At 53.0% G+C, this 15,903-nt stretch overlaps 1 protein-coding gene across 1 annotated transcript; it reads left to right on the forward strand.

Annotated features, from left to right (window-relative positions):
* The first annotated feature begins 586 nt into the window (after window positions 1-586).
* adar (adenosine deaminase RNA specific) lies at window positions 587-14,543 on the forward strand. Its single transcript, XM_067237329.1, is given in 17 exon segments — window positions 587-630; window positions 3,954-5,830; window positions 6,032-6,300; window positions 6,433-6,558; window positions 6,560-6,629; window positions 6,792-6,940; window positions 8,431-8,566; window positions 9,043-9,281; window positions 10,025-10,181; window positions 10,643-10,811; window positions 10,917-11,010; window positions 11,693-11,809; window positions 11,959-12,089; window positions 12,446-12,628; window positions 13,658-13,770; window positions 13,921-14,048; window positions 14,144-14,543. Coding segments are annotated over 16 exon segments (4,212 nt in total). The 5' UTR covers window positions 587-630; window positions 3,954-4,099.
* Window positions 14,544-15,903: the final 1,360 nt, after the last annotated feature.

Below are 15,903 nucleotides of genomic sequence, written 5' to 3' on the forward strand. Positions count from 1 at the left end.
TTCATCCTAAACTGTAGTTTTATCGTAGCAACAGATTGTTCTGCTACTGCAATACTTAAATAGAATGGTGAAGACGGCCTACTACTGACCCCTGCTGGATGTATCAGTAAGTGCCGTTTGGACAGTCAAACTATTCACAGAACTGTTTACTTTGGCTCCTTGATAAAAATGATCATCTCCATACATCATTCTTATGATATTGACAAATAAAATTCTGTTTTATTTTTTATAAAAAGCGCGAACACCTTATAATGTAGTAGCGATCAAGAACACCATGGTCACATTTTTGGAAGAGGTTTTTCATCTCATTGTTTCCGTCTTTGCACCTACAGTGTTGCCTGTTTAGCGAAACCAAAGTAACTGTAACTTAACCAACTGTATTGTGCATTCATGTTGTCATAGCCGCCCATTCTGTTGAGTCGCAGCAGCCACCAGTCCCCCTCCCCCTCCCCCCCAATGTATTGAGCAACACTGGCACCCGAGCACTTGTGGCACGTCACTATCAACGCGCCGGCGTGGCGCATGTCACTGATGACATCGATTTTCCTATTCCGTTGTTTGTCCCGCTGCATGGAATAAAATGCTGGTACGCAAGACCTAGCTAGCCGCATCGAGCCCCCTCAAACGCAGGTAATTGAACGATATCGTTCAAAAAAATCCCTCTTCCTGTGCCATGGATCAGTGCGACTTACGTAAATATTGCGTTGGTGCTGCTTCTCTTTGCATTGCGTTTGTCGTTTGTTTGCATGGTGCAATGTGATGGTCAGTGCTTTCACTTCAGACCGTCTTGCGCAGGGAAAGTATTTCTTGCAGGGAATAGCGAATGTATGAAGCACTCTTGGAAACGAAAATATGGGCACTGAAACTCTACTCTGTGAATTGGTGTTGGTATTTAATACATTTCCAACATAGCACACAGTGTGTTTTGGCTAATCCTTTCATTGCGTTAATATCTAGCTAGCTAGTTAGCTAGCCAGCTAGCAAGCTTGACTTGGACTCGACTCGACCCTTTCCAAGATAGCCGTCTGTAGCGAGTTACCTAGCTATTGTCTACAGCACGGTACCCCGATTTAAGTTATTTTGAAAGTGACCCTGACTAAACTAAGCTTTATCTGGTTGTGTATGCTGGGTTCGCGCTACCTTGTGCTGGGACTATAGCAAGCTAGCTCGCACAATATATGCATGCGCTCGTTCTACATGGCGGTGAAAAATGTTAATGGATTTTTATAAGCCTGACATTCTGGCAACAGTTGTAGCCAAATGTGATGAGTCTGCGCGTGCGAATGAGAGGAATACTACGGGATTATAAGAGATTTAGAAAAGAGGATGCAAAATGGCTTGTGGTGAGCGTGTTTATCTGCTCTTTTGGTTTATTTATTAGTTTGTTAATTTGTCAGCATTCATTATCTTGACCATCCCATCGAAATGCACCTTATCCTTGTAAACTCGGATTAATTATTCAGTCGTGTGGTTATAAACTTCTGAATGACGTATTAACTATTATATACAATTAGGGTTTTCCATTTTATGCGGTAACAGTAAGTTCAACTGTAAATCAATGGATGCTGTATGTGAACGAGGCCAAGTGCCACTGAATCAACTACTGCATAGCTTCGGTTTGTCCCCTGTTGTTGAGGCTTCTCTCTCTGTATCCGGAGATCTGCCAGGGGAGGGGGGAGGGGGGGGACAAGGGCATGCAGGAGGGAACAACGTACCCCATCCCAGACCAAACTTCCCTAGCAACCTCATCTTGTTTGAGTAGAACTGAGCGTTGAAGTGAAGCTCTCACTACTATTTCCCCTTTTTATATTTTAAGACCAGACCATTATCTTTTCATTTAAGAACATACTGTAAATGGGACGATAACAATGCACCCGTGCATAAGCGTGATTGAATCGGGGTGAAACACCGCTTCAGGCAGCATTTGGCATCTGCTTGGTGCTAGGCAGACATTTTTATATTTTAATACAGTCCCTTTTTTTTTTTTTTTGGTGAGCTATGTCATTTTGTCATACAAAAGACCGGGAGCCATACTTCACATTACAGATTTAGATGGGCAAGCAAAAGGAAAGCGATAAAGTTCAATGTGTAGTTTCGTTGAACGCAGTAAAGCAAACGAAAGCAAATTGTACACATATGAGATCAGTCAGCACGTGCCTTTTAAAGACAATACTTTACCTCCTCCGGCTATAGGTCTTTGTAGGGCACAAAAATACTGCATTGGCAGATATCCCCTTATCCTCAACTGCCATTTACGTTTTCATACATTTTACAGATACAACACAAAACCATTAAAACATCTGGTTTGTTTTAACCATGAGCAATGACGAGGCAAGGCGCATGTGGTCAATGAAACATGTAGACACACGTGACATTGGCTTGAATGTCACGTGACAGGGTAGAAACTCTAGACGGCTTATTTCCGAAGAAAGAAAAACGAAAGAGGCATCACTGTAGACGTTTCATGCTTCTTGACGAACTATGTTGTATATCAGCTGTAGTACTACAATAACGTCATTTTATAACCTGCGTGGTTCTGATATTTTTGCCAATTTTAGCCATGTGCTTCAGTTGCCTTTCAAAGCGAGAATGTTAATGAGCTCTGAAAGAGGAATTTAAAATAGCATGAAACATTTCAGGCTTCGAAACAACACGTTGATGAGCTTATTAGGATGCTGGCACAACTGCATTTTTTTTATCCTGACTTTCACCTTTTGACCCCCGCCGCACGCGCAGCCGGTAGAACTCTTGTTGTCCTGTCATTCGAAAGTGACGGGATTAATCTCTCCGCTCCATCCTCTGAACAGGTGAGGCCTTCGGTATTTTCTGTGAAACTGAGGTTTACCTATTAATTTAGACACTTTTAATATGCATTGAAGGGGGATGTGGAGAGTGGATAGGCTAATGGACCGTTTTCGGGACTCATAACCAATTACAAAGCCAAACCATCGTCTATGTATGAATGGAAACCAGATAGCTGGTTTCGAGAAACTTTTGAATCGTTGTTTTTGGCTGCTGAATTAGGGTCAGGATTAGGAGTCCTGTTTAACCGGGAGTAGCGGAGCATCGCGCTGTCCGTTCCCGTTCAAGTTAAGGGTGAACGACAGCCACTTGACTTATTAAATTAAGTACTGAAACCCGATACAGTAATGGGTTATGTATGTGATACGTTTTGTATCTCTTCTATAATTCTTTCAGTGTCACTTGATTCGACTTTTGAGTCATGTACATTTTTTTTATTGGAACCCTGCTTTGTACTATCCACGCTGATCATCTACAAGCACGCGGTTATGAAGCTAAATACTTGTCCAAAGAAAGCTATTTTAGTTAATTGAATGTGAAGTGTTTATGGCAAACATTATGACACCTGATAGTCACCAGGGGGTTTCCAGAAGTCTTCTCTTTCCTAGGACAGTAAAGTATAAGAGGGTTAACCTAGATTTTTTTTTAGCTAAATATCTTTCAAGTTTCAAAGCTGAATCTCTCACCTACTGTGCTGTCTCCTGTCTATCTTCTGTCAGTTACAGGACGATCTGATGTCTCCTGTCCTTGCGTTTGCCCTCGGACTATTCCCAACATCCTGTCTCGGTGTCGCATTTTCCCTTCCCTTGTGAACTTGCAAATCATCTAAGCCAGAAATACAAGGATTGTCACAACAACTATGAATTATTAATCAGCAGCCTTTTACCTAGGGATTGAGTTTCGGGGAGGTAGAGACGCTGTCGCTGTATGTGTCAATGAAATAATTTATAACCCCTCCCCCCCTCCCCCCCACAAATAAATGTAACGTTTGGAAAGTTCCTCTCTAGCTCCCCGTTTGTTTACTTCCTATCATTTTAACAAAAGCTAAAAGTGTCTCTCAACCTTCTCTTGTCTTTATCCCTCATTATTTGATTACTTTCTTACGGTCGTCTTCACGTGTCTCACTGTCAGCCTGGTCCTCTCCATCTCAGGTGCTGTGTGCTGTCTGCGACGCCTGCCTGCCCAGCTTCTCTACATTCTGCTATCTCTGCATTGATACCTGATACCTCCGGTACAGACACAGACTTCTGCTGCTTAGTCAGCACCCCCTGCCCTCTTGTGCCCCCACCCCTGCGCTATGAGCAGAGGTAGAGGAGGGCCCTCCAAAGAGCAGTACCACCGCCCCCCCCTCTCACACCTCCAGGCCAAGCCCCACTTCTACAGACTCGGGTCCGTGCGAACTCCCCCGCTGCAGACCCCGCACCAGAACGACTTCCCCAGTCTCCCTGTTCCTCCCCTTGTGCCCTCACACTCGCTGCCCCATCCCCTCTTCCCCGTCACCCCTCCCTTATCTGGGCCGAACCCGGTCCGTACCCTCCACCCCGGGGCATCGAACGGGTCGGAGCGGCTGAACTCCAACCGTGTGCCGATTCTAAACTCGTTTCAGGACCAGCAGGTCCAGTTCCTAAGGGGACAGAACCTTGAGGCTCCCCAGTACAGGGTGAGCCCCAGAGGAGGGGGGCCGAGGGCTGTTGGTGTGATACTCACCGGGCCGCCTTACAGTCCCTACCAGCCTCAGTCCGGTTTCAGCCGGTTCCCCCACCACAGCACCAGCCACCGGGGGAGAGGGGGCTACAGTCGAGATCGAGGCAGAGGGAGCAGCAGAGATTTGGGGTACCCACCTTTTCAAGGAGCCCCGAGAGGCAACCCTGGACCACAGCACTGGAACCACAACCAGAACAAAAACCAGAACCACAACCAGTACTCTAACAGGCAATGGAATCCTAAAGCGGAATATTCTGAATCTCTATTGAACGGCCTGCAGAGTTTATCCTTTAACAGAGAGCGACCCAGCCGAGGAGGGGAGAGCATCGACAAAGCGTCTGTTTCAAGTTCCAACTCCGGCAAGAAGACTGTGACTCCCGTTCAGCTAACACCTGATATTCAGGAGCTGATCGTCAGATGCCTGACTGATTTGAGCCCCACTGAAAGTTTTCAAGCAAAGGTACTAGCCAAAAAGCTACATCTGCCCAAAAAGATCGTCAACCAGGCTCTGTATGCTCTTGAGCGCACGCAGAAAGCAACGAAACAAGGGAACAGTCCTCCAGAGTGGACTCTGTTCAGGGAGTCTCCCCAAGGTGTGGAAGACCAGGACACGCAGAACGAAACACATTCCCAACAGACGCAAAGCACAGGAGAGTCGCAGCCAGCTCACAAACGCTTTCTGTCACCGGTAAAGAAGGAACATGCGGCTGTAGACGCTGAGGTCAGCGAAGACGTCCAACAAGCCAACGCACAACCCGGAGAGGCTGAAGGGGAAGAAGATTCTGACGCCGAATCAAATTCCTTCTCGTCTTCATCTTCTTTGGAATCGTCAGACTCGTTCCACGAACCGCCACAAGCACAAGACCTGGAAGAACCGGACCCGGTCACAGCCAGCTCTGCCAGCCAGCCTCTCGACCTCCACCTCGAAACCTCCAACATGGCGGAAAGCCGGGAACAGAAAGAGCAGGTGATGCAGTACCTGCTAGACACCAGGGAGGTGACCGCTCTGGTCATAGCCAAAAACATGGGCCTGAAGACCGCCAAGCAGGTGAACCCCACCCTCTACGCCCTGGAGAAGCAAGGGGACGTGGTCAAGAACTCGGATGTTACCCCCTTCACCTGGGACCTGTCCGACCACCGCAGGGACAGGATGCAGCGCAGCCTCAAGGCCTCGCAGCACACCGCCACAGAGATGCAGGTGGTGGAGGCAGGAGGTGGGGCCGGGCAAGCAGGAGCGGTCACCTCAGAAATATTGCCCCCATTTCCAGGGAGGGACACACTCCCGTCTGCCCCAGGTCTTCAGTCGCAGGAGAGCCAAGAGGGGGTAGGTAACCAGGGGGTAGGTGGACTGTCCCATGTCAGACACCTCCGCCCTTACCTGGAGAGCGTGGAAGAGTTTGAGATACCAGACATGAAGCCCTTCCCAACACATAATGACCCCTCCCCCCTCACCCTTTCTGTCTCCTCCACCCACCCTCCACGCCCTCCTCCCCCTTCTGTCCAAACATCTTCCATCGTCCATCAGGAAGACGAGGCTAATGGGGACCAGTGGGCCAGTGACGACATACCAGAATTCCTTAATGCTATTCGCCGGCAGACTGATGTGGAAAGGGCTGCTGCCATGGGAACGGTTGCCGTGTCCTTGGCAGCACCTCCTCCCCAAAACCTGCGGGCGAAACTGCAAGAAGTGAAAACTAAGAACCCCGTCAGTGGCTTGATGGAGTATGCCCAGTACCTAGGACACAACTGTGAGTTCCTGCTTCTTGACCAATCAGGGCCCTCCCACGACCCCAGGTAAGCCACTGTCAGTTTATCCCGGCTTTCTGCTGCATCTTAAATCATCAACCCGTTTCAGACAGAATGAATTGACAGAAGTTCTGCCCCACCCACCCCCCCCCCCCCCCCCCCCAACTTTGCCACGCTCAGATTTCGTATGCAGGTCATGCTGGATGGCAGGTTGTTTCCAATCGCTGAGGCGTCCAATAAGAAGGTGGCGAAGAAAGATGCCGCGGCAGCAACCCTCCGCATCCTGGTGCGGGAGATGGATGGAGGAGGGCCCGGAGGGGGAGGAGGGGGCCGTCGCTGGCATGGATCAGGCCATGGATCCCAATCCAGACACTGCTGTAAGTGTGTCCAGCACCAGCGCCATTGTAAGTGTGTATGCTTCTGTGGGCTTTGTACCGTGTGGGGGGGGGGGGGGGGGGGGGGAGAGGTGTGAAATCTCTGTGACCTGATGGATCCATGATCCGGTTTCCTGAACGGTGCATCTTCTCCGTCTCTGCCAGGGCGCTGTGGAGGGCCCGCCCCAGGCCCTGTCCCGCTCGCTCCCCGGGGGGAAGAACCCCGTGTCCATGCTGATGGAGTTCAGCCAGCGCACAGGAAGCCCCATCGAGTTCATCAACACGGGCCAGGAGGGCCCGCCCCACGACCCACGGTAACGCTCATCTCTGTAGGGCCCGTCACACGACCCACGGTAACGCTCATCTCTGTAGGGCCCGCCACACGACCCACGGTAACGCTCATCTCTGTAGGGCCCGTCACACGACCCACGGTAACGCTCATCCCTGTAGGGCCCGCCACACGACCCACGGTAACGCTCATCTCTGTAGGGCCCGTCACACGACCCACGGTAACGCTCATCCCTGTAGGGCCCGTCACACGACCCACGGTAACGCTCATCCCTGTAGGGCCCGTCACACGACCCACGGTAACGCTCATCTCTGTAGGGCCCGTCACACGACCCACGGTAACGCTCATCTCTGTAGGGCCCGTCACACGACCCACGGTAACGCTCATCTCTGTAGGGCCCGTCACACGACCCACGGTAACGCTCATCTCTGTAGGGCCCGTCACACGACCCACGGTAACGCTCATCCCTGTAGGGCCCGTCACACGACCCACGGTAACGCTCATCCCTGTAGGGCCCGTCACACGACCCACGGTAACGCTCATCTCTGTAGGGCCCGTCACACGACCCACGGTAACGCTCATCTCTGTAGGGCCCGTCACACGACCCATGGTAACGCTCATCCCTGTAGGGCCCGACCCACGGTAACGCTCATCTCTTTAGGGCCCGCCCCACGACCCACGGTAACGCTCATCTCTTTAGGGCCCGTCACACGACCCACGGTAACGCTCATCCCTGTATCCCATGTATGTATATCCAGTTGTCTATTTATCCATACTTACTTCCGGATGCAGCTATTTGACTCCATCATAATTGTACCCTACTTGTCTCAAGGTTAGTATAGGATATTATGTGTATTATAGGTTTTGTATACTGCATTGTTATTTTGAATATTTAGGAGGTGTATTATATTATATGTTAGCTTATCATAGGTGTAACCTGAGTACTTATATGTCATGTTATGCCAGGTTGCTTTGCGTTGTCTTGTCCCAAAAAATTCAGTGCCCAGTTTGACCCTGTGTTGTTCTGTGCATCTGACAATAAAAGACTTGAACTTGAACCTATGTCCGTCAGGGGACCTTGCGGACAAGCTATTTGCGTCCTGAGTGGCTGCCCTCAATACTGCAGTCTGCTGACGTGACACACAATACCTTTTCTGTCCACCTATCTCCCTCCTTCCCCCTACTCTCTCCTCTCCCTACTTCCCCCTTCTCTCTCTCTCCCTCCACCTTCTCTCTCTCCCTCCCCCTTCTCTCTCCTCTCCCTCCTTCCGCCTTCTCTCTCTCTCCTCTCGTTCTGCTGATTTCCTTCCCCTGAGAAGGACCTCCACTGGGGTCAATACCGACCCTGTTCATCTCTATTTCTCTCCAATACCGACCCTGTTCATCTCCATGTATCTGTGGTATCTTGCACGGTCTGAGGTTTAACTTGTCCACCCTGAGCCTCTTCTACTCAGAAAACGTACCACCAAATAATGTATGTCTGTCTCCTCTTCCCCCGCCTGTCGTCCCTCCCAGGTTCATGTTCAGGGTGAAGATCGGAGAGACGTTGTGTGCTGAGGCCTCAGCCCCCAGCAAGAAGGCCGCCCGGCAGCTCGCTGCAGAAGAGGCCGTCAAAGAGCTGATGTCAGACGGGAGGCTTCAGCTTAACAAGGTGACCGGAGGGAGGGGGAGGGGGAGGGGGGCGGGGGAGGGAGGGGGAGGGGGCGAGGGGGCGAGGGAGGGGGAGGGGGCGAGGGAGGGGGAGATGGAGGGGGAGGGGGAGGGGGCGAGGGAGGGGGAGGGGGAGGGGGGCGAGGGAGGGATGCTAAAATGGACTGGGATGAAGGAAGGACTCTCAGATTAGGGGCGACTGGGCACAGATTGGGCTGGATGGAAAAGGGATAGTGATCTTAGTCATGGAATTCAAACTGTGGTGTGTAACCGGGGGTTACAGACCACACTGTGTAACCGGGGGTTACACACCACACTGTGTAACCCCCCCAGCCAGGAAGGACTCTGACTCACTTATCTTTATTTCCTTCTTCCCTTGTTCTCTTTTCCCCCTCTCCCTCTCCTGTCTCTTAACCCCATGTTCTGCTTTTATTCCTCCTGTCCTCTTCCTCTCCTGTCCTCTTCCTCCCCTCCCAGCCCCAGCTGCCCCTCTGTCCGTCAGGGGACGGTGAGGGGGGTGCCTCCATGCCTCCCTGCCCCTCCCTCCCTCCCCTGACAGCGGAGGAGCTCCGCGCGGCCCACGAGGCCGGGGTAGGTGACCTCATCAACCACCTGAACAACAACGCAGTGTCTGGCCTTCTGGAGTACGCCAGGGCCAGGGGCTTCGCTGCTGAGATCAGGCTGGTGGGCCAGGCCGGACCGCCGCATGAACCCAAGTAAGAACCGCACTACTCGCTTTTTTTTTCCGGTCTTGTGGGAAATGGATATGTGCCCTACAAATGATATAATCGTCTTCTCCCTATGTGTCCCTCCTCCTCCTCCTGGTTTTTGTTTCTCCTCCTCTGTCCCACCTCCTTGTCACCCTCATCCATCTCTCTGTCATGTTCTCCTGCTCTCACATCTGCCCTCATCCATCTCTGTCTCTCTGCTGCCCCCCTCTGTCCTCCTCTCTCCCACACTGCCTTGTGCCTCCCTCCCTCTCCCTTTCAACCTCACTCTCCCTCCCTCTCCCTCAACCTCACTCTCCCTCCCTTTCAACCTCACTTTCCCTCCCTCTCCCTTTCAACCTCACTCTTCCTCCCTCTCAACCTCACTCTCTCCCTCCCTCTCCCTTTCAACCTCTCCCTCCCTCACTATCCCTTTCAACCTCACTTTCCCTCCCTCTCCCGTTCAACCTCACTCTCCCTCCCTCTCAACCTCACTCTCTCCCTTTCAACCTCACTCTCTCCCTCCCTCCCTCTCAACCTCACTTTCCCTCCCTCTCCCTTTCAACCTCACTCTCCCTCCCTCTCAACCTCACTCTTCCTCCCTCTCAACCTCACTCTCTCCCTCCCTCTCCCTTTCACCCTCACTCCCTCCCTCTCCCTTTCAACCTCACTCTCTCTCTCGCTTGCTCTCTCTCTTCCGTGCTCTCCTTCTCTCTCCCTGCCCCCACCCGCCCTCCTGACCTCCCTCTCAGGTTCACCTACCAGGCTAAGCTGGGGGGTCGCTGGTTCCCTCCAGTGCGCGCCTCCAACAAGAAGCAGGGGAAGCAGGAGGCTGCAGACGCCGCTCTGAGGGTGCTGATTGGGGAGGCAGAGAAGGCAGCACGTACTGGGGAGCTCACCCCAGCAGAGGTACTCATTCTGGTATTACTCCTAATTTCTTCATCTCCACCCACATTATCACCATGTTCACAACACTGTCGGAGATACTGATCTGTCAGGGAAGTCCTGCTGCGTTACTGCTACTCTTGATGATTTTAGATTTAGTCAAACGAGTACATTCCTATCCAAACAATACGGTAATTTTTTTGCGACTCTTTTTCTCCTCTCCTCCCCCCTCTCTCCCTTATCTCCCCCCCTCTCTCCCCCCCTCTCTCCCCCCCTCTCTCCCCCCCTCTCTCCCCCCCTCTCTCCCCCCCTCTCTCCCCCCTCTCCTCCCCCCTCTCCTCCCCCCTCTCTCCCCCTCCTCCCCCCTCTCCCCCCTCTCCCCCCCTCTCTCCCCCCCTCTCCTCCCCCCCTCTCCTCCCCCCCTCTCCTCCCCCCCCTCTCCTCCCCCCCTCTCCTCCCCCCCTCTCTCCCTTATCTCCCCCTAGCTGCCTGTGAGCGGCAGTACTCTGCATGACCAGATCGCCATGCTGAGCCACCAACGCTTCAACTCCCTGACCACGCGCATACAGCACAGCCTTCTGGGACGCAAGATCCTGGCCACCTTCGTCATGAGGAGGGGGGAGGGTCTGGGGACCGTGGTGAGCCTCGGCACAGGTAGGACCACCTCGCCAGGGGGGCGCCGCCAGGGGGGGTGCCACGGGGGCAACACTCTTTTTTGCGTTGGCATTTGGAATGATTGTCTGGATTTTTCCTCTGCAGGAAATCGCTGTGTTAAAGGAGAGGAGCTGAGTCTTAAAGGGGACACTGTGAACGACTGCCACGCAGAAATCATCTCCAGGAGGGGGTTCGTGAGGTGAGAAATAAGCTCTGGGTCTTCCACCCTGCCTTCCTGAGGCTGGACCGACGGCTGTCTTTTAATATGAAGGATTTTAATAGATTGATGTGACCCTGCTGATCCCCTGGTGCTGCTGTGGCTGGCTGGCAGGCAGGCAGGCAGTCTGGCAGGCTGGCAAGCAAGCAGGCAGGCAGGCTGGCAAGCAGGCAGGCAGGCAGGCAGGCAGGCAAGCAGGCAGGCAGGCTGGCAAGCAGGCAGGCAGGCAAGCAAGCAGGCAGGCAGGCAGGCAGGCAGGCAGGCAAGCAAGCAGGCAGGCAGGCTGGCAAGCAAGCAGGCAGGCAGGCTGGCAAGCAGGCAGGCAGTCTGGCAAGCAGGCAGGCAGGCTGGCAAGCAGGCAGGCAGGCTGGCAAGCAGGCAGGCAGTCTGGCAAGCAGGCAGGCAGGCTGGCAAGCAGGCAGGCAGTCTGGCAAGCAGGCAGGCAGTCTGGCAAGCAGGCAGGCAGGCTGGCAAGCAGGCAGGCAGGCTGGCCGGCCGGCCGGCAAGCTGGTTGTCACTCAAAGTAACTTTCTTCCTCCTTCTTTCTCTACCTTCCTCCCTGCCTCTTTTCTTCCCATTCATTTCTGTCTCTCTCTCTGTCTATATGCATCTATCTTTATCTCTCTCTCTCTCTGTGTCTCTCTCTCTGTGTCTGTCTCCTCAGGTTTCTGTATAATGAGTTGCTTAAGCACTGTGAAGGGTCGGAGGACAGTATCTTTGAGTCTGCAGAGGAAAACAAGCTTCAGATCAAACCCGACATCACCTTTCACCTCTACATCAGGTGGGCGCTGCCGTCATCCCTCCCTCCCTCCTTCCATCACCTCCCCTGTCATACCTCAGACTGGCCTACGACTTCAACAGCCATCCAAATGTTCTTTTAGTAACTTTGCTAATTAACAGAGTGATTAACCCCTCCCCCCTCCCGCCCAGCACGGCCCCCTGTGGAGATGGTGCTCTGTTCGACAAGTCCTGCAGTGAGTCAGCAGAGGAGGGCGGTGCGGGGCACCAGCCTCTGTTTGAGAACGCCAAACAGGGCAAGCTCCGCACCAAGGTGGAGAACGGTACGAGCCAGGACTACACACACACGCGAGCTCTCACACACACGCACAAGCTCACACACACGCGAGCTCACAAACACACACACACACGCACAAGCTCACACACACGCGAGCTCACAAACACACACACACACCCACGCGAGCTCACAAACACACACAAACACACACGCGAGCTCACAAACACACACACAAGCTCACAAACACACACACGCTCACTCACAAACACACACACACACACGCTCACTCACAAACACACACGCTCACTCACAAACACACACACAAGCTCACACACACAAACACACTCGCCCTTCCCACCACAGCCTGTGGTAAACCCAGTCCTGCTGTCGTGTGGTCTCCAGGTGAGGGCACCATCCCAGTGGAGTCCAGTGCCATCGTGCCCACCTGGGACGGCATCCAGCACGGGGAGAGACTGAGGACCATGAGCTGCAGCGACAAGATCCTGCGCTGGAACGTGCTGGGCCTGCAGGGGGCGCTGCTCAGCCACTTCCTGCACCCCATCTACCTCAAGTCCATCACTCTGGGTAACATCCGCCAGCACCCATCCACACAGGCGACGCTTCAGAGGCTCAATGTGGGGTTCTGGTTGATTTTGGGTCATGTGACATGTCTGACACAGCAGTGATGGGTGAGGATAATGAGTCTGGTTTTCTCCTCCTCCCCCTCTGTTCTCCTGTCTCTCTCTCTCTCTCTGTGGTCCTCTTCCTCTCTCTCTCTTCCACCTCTGTGGTCCTCTCCCTCTCTCTCTCCCTCTCCTCCACCTCTGTGGTCCTCGCTCTCTCGCTCTCTCTCTCGCTCTCGCTCTCCTCCACCTCTGGTCCTCTCTCTCCCTCTCTTCTCCACATCTGTGGTCCTCTCCCTCTCTCTCTCTCTCTCTCTCTCTCTCTCTCTCTCTCTCCTCCACCTCTGTGGTCCTCTCTCTCTCTCCCTCTCTCCTCCACCTCTGTGGTCCTCTCTCTCTCTCTCTCTCTCTCTCTCTCTCCTCCACCTCTGTGGTCCTCTCTCTCCCTCTCCTCCACCTCTGTGGTCCTCTCTCTCCCTCTCCTCCACCTCTGTGGTCCTCTCTCTCCCTCTCCTCCACCTCTGTGGTCCTCTCTCTCCCTCTCCTCCACCTCTGTGGTCCTCTCTCTCTCTCCTCCACCTCTGTGGTCCTCTCTCTCCCTCTCCTCCACCACTGTGGTCCTCTCTCTCCTCCACCACTGTGGTCCTCTCTCTCCCTCTCCTCCATCTCTGTGGTCCTCTCTCTCCACCTCTGCGGTCCTCTCTCTCCCTCCCTCTCCTCCACCTCTGTGGTCCTCCCTCCCTCTCCTCCACCTCTGTGGTCCTCTCTCTCCCTCTCCTCCACCTCTGTGGTCCTCTCTCTCCCTCTCCTCCACCTCTGTGGTCCTCCCTCCCTCTCCTCCACCTCTGTGGTCCTCTCTCTCCCTCTCTCTCCTCCACCTCTGTGGTCCTCTCTCTCCCTCTCTCTCCTCCACCTCTGTGGTCCTCTCTCTCCCTCTCTCTCCTCCACCTCTGTGGTCCTCTCTCTCTCCTGGTACGTTGTGTTCCTCTAGGCTACCTGTACAGCCACGGTCACCTGACCCGAGCCGTGTGCTGTAGGCTGGCCAGAGACGGCGAGGCGTTCACCAAAGCTCTTCCTCCTCCGTACACACTCAACCACCCAGAGGTAAACACCCCCACCACACGCACCTGCACACCACACGCACCCTGCACGACACACGCACCCTGCACAGCACACGCACCCTCAGCCCTCTTTTGTTCTGCTGCTGAGTCATTGAAGTGCGTGGTCCTGGACTGAGTGTGCTGTCCTCCCCAGGTGGGCAGGGTGAGTGTGTACGACTCGACGCGCCACACAGGGAAGACCAAGGAGTCGAGCGTGAACTGGAGCCAGCCAGACCACATCACAGTGGAGGTGCTGGACGGCACCAAGGGCAAACTGGACGGGTAGAGGAGCCAGAGCAGCGCCGCACCACAGCTTCACAACGCCGCGTCCTGTCCCGTTCCCACGTGATCTCATCTCTGCTCTGCCTCCCCTCTAGCCCCAAGCTGGACGTGTCGCGGGTCTCCAAATCCAACCTGTTCCGTGTGTTCCGGACGCTGTGCCAGCGCTGTGGCCGAGAAGAGCTCCTGGACCTGCCCTCGTACGCCCAGGCCAAGATGGCCGCCGCCTCCTTCCAGCAGGCCAAGGAGCACTTCTTCCAGGCCCTGGACACGCATGGGTACGGCTCCTGGATCGGCAAGCCCCTGGAGGAGAAGAGCTTCGAGGCGGGGGAAGGGGCGGGGGGGGCGCCGGATGTTCAGGCGCAGACGCAAGGAGGGGGAAGTGTTGCTGTCGGCAACCAGGGACATGGCAATAACAACAACAATCATGGAGTCCCAGCTCCTGTGTTCAGTCCGGGCCAGGATTGGCTTGGTGTGGCACGTACACACACCATGTAGAGGGAGGGGGGGCACACACACCATGTAGAGGGAGGGGGGCGCGCACACACACCATGTAGAGGGAGGGGGGCGCGCACACACACCATGTAGAGGGAGGGGGGAGGGGGGCACACAGACCATGTAGGGGGAGGAGGGAAGGGGGCAAGCGGAGGAGGAAACACTGATCCTAGGGGAGAGATGGAGTGAAGAGGGCTTGGAGATGCAGAGGAGAAGGGAAGGGGATGCTTGATAGGGAGTTGCCAGCAGCCAGGACTGCATCTTCCTTGAAGAGAAGGTTGTAGGGCAGCAGAACGAGTGATACGAAGGGACAGAACGCCTGAGAGGGAGGATGGAGGGATGGATAGAGAGGGATGGATGGAGAGAGAGAGAGAGAATGAGGGATGGAGTGAAAAAGAAAGCCTAAAGGTGGGGCTCAACTAGCAGCAAGACGGATGGTGAGGAAAGATGGATCTGAAAGTGAATGCTGTTGAAAGAAAAATTAAAAAAATATTTTGTTAGATATCAAGAGTTGGCATGAGTATATTCTAAAGAGTATGGAAATTGCACTACTGAAAAACCACAATTCAAATCATTGAATAGAGTACAGCAATGTGTCCCTGTTGTAGTCTCAGTGTACATAAGATGCAGTGAAACTCTAACCTTTATACTCTACTTACCTAGCCATTGACTCTGTATAATGTTTGAGTATTAGCATGTTATCTACCTGAGCATAGATACTGGTCACTCTGTAGAATAAACCAGCATTGTAACATTTAGTACTCCCATGACCCATCCCTATATCATATGCTGTTGCCGTGGCACCGAATCGTGCCAATCCTTTAATTCAGCCTTCTCTGAGCCATCCCATAATATCCCTGTACTGTAATGTAGATTCACGGATGTTATCCCACAAAATCATAATCAAACTGTTTTATCTTACGATCTCCAGTTCTCTTTGGTTCACTTTCTGATGTTGTCACTAGATGGCCATGCGGGAGAGGGCAGAGAAGACAAAGGGTTTGATTTGCATGAGCAGTTTGGTCTTGATTAATGTTTTAAGGGCGATGTAGCTTATCTGTTATTATTCGCCTGTCAGCCCATGCTTGCAGTGAAATCGCTTTGCTTTTGTCCTTTTCTTGCACGGTCATGTCTTGATGACTTGGTTTTAAGAGAACAATTCGGTTGTTTTTGATTGTTTATCGTTTTAAATGTTTTCTGGATCTTCTGAAATGGAAACACCGGAGAGGTGATGCAATATATACATCATGTACATACAAATGCATAAACACACAGATGTATATGCAAATATGGATGTTTGTTACACATCATATATATGTTTGTGTGTGTGTGTATATGTATATATTTTATGTATATATTATTT

The sequence above is a fragment of the Osmerus mordax genome, chromosome 6 (assembly GCF_038355195.1).
Source record: "Osmerus mordax isolate fOsmMor3 chromosome 6, fOsmMor3.pri, whole genome shotgun sequence".
NCBI classification, from domain to species: domain Eukaryota; kingdom Metazoa; phylum Chordata; class Actinopteri; order Osmeriformes; family Osmeridae; genus Osmerus; species Osmerus mordax.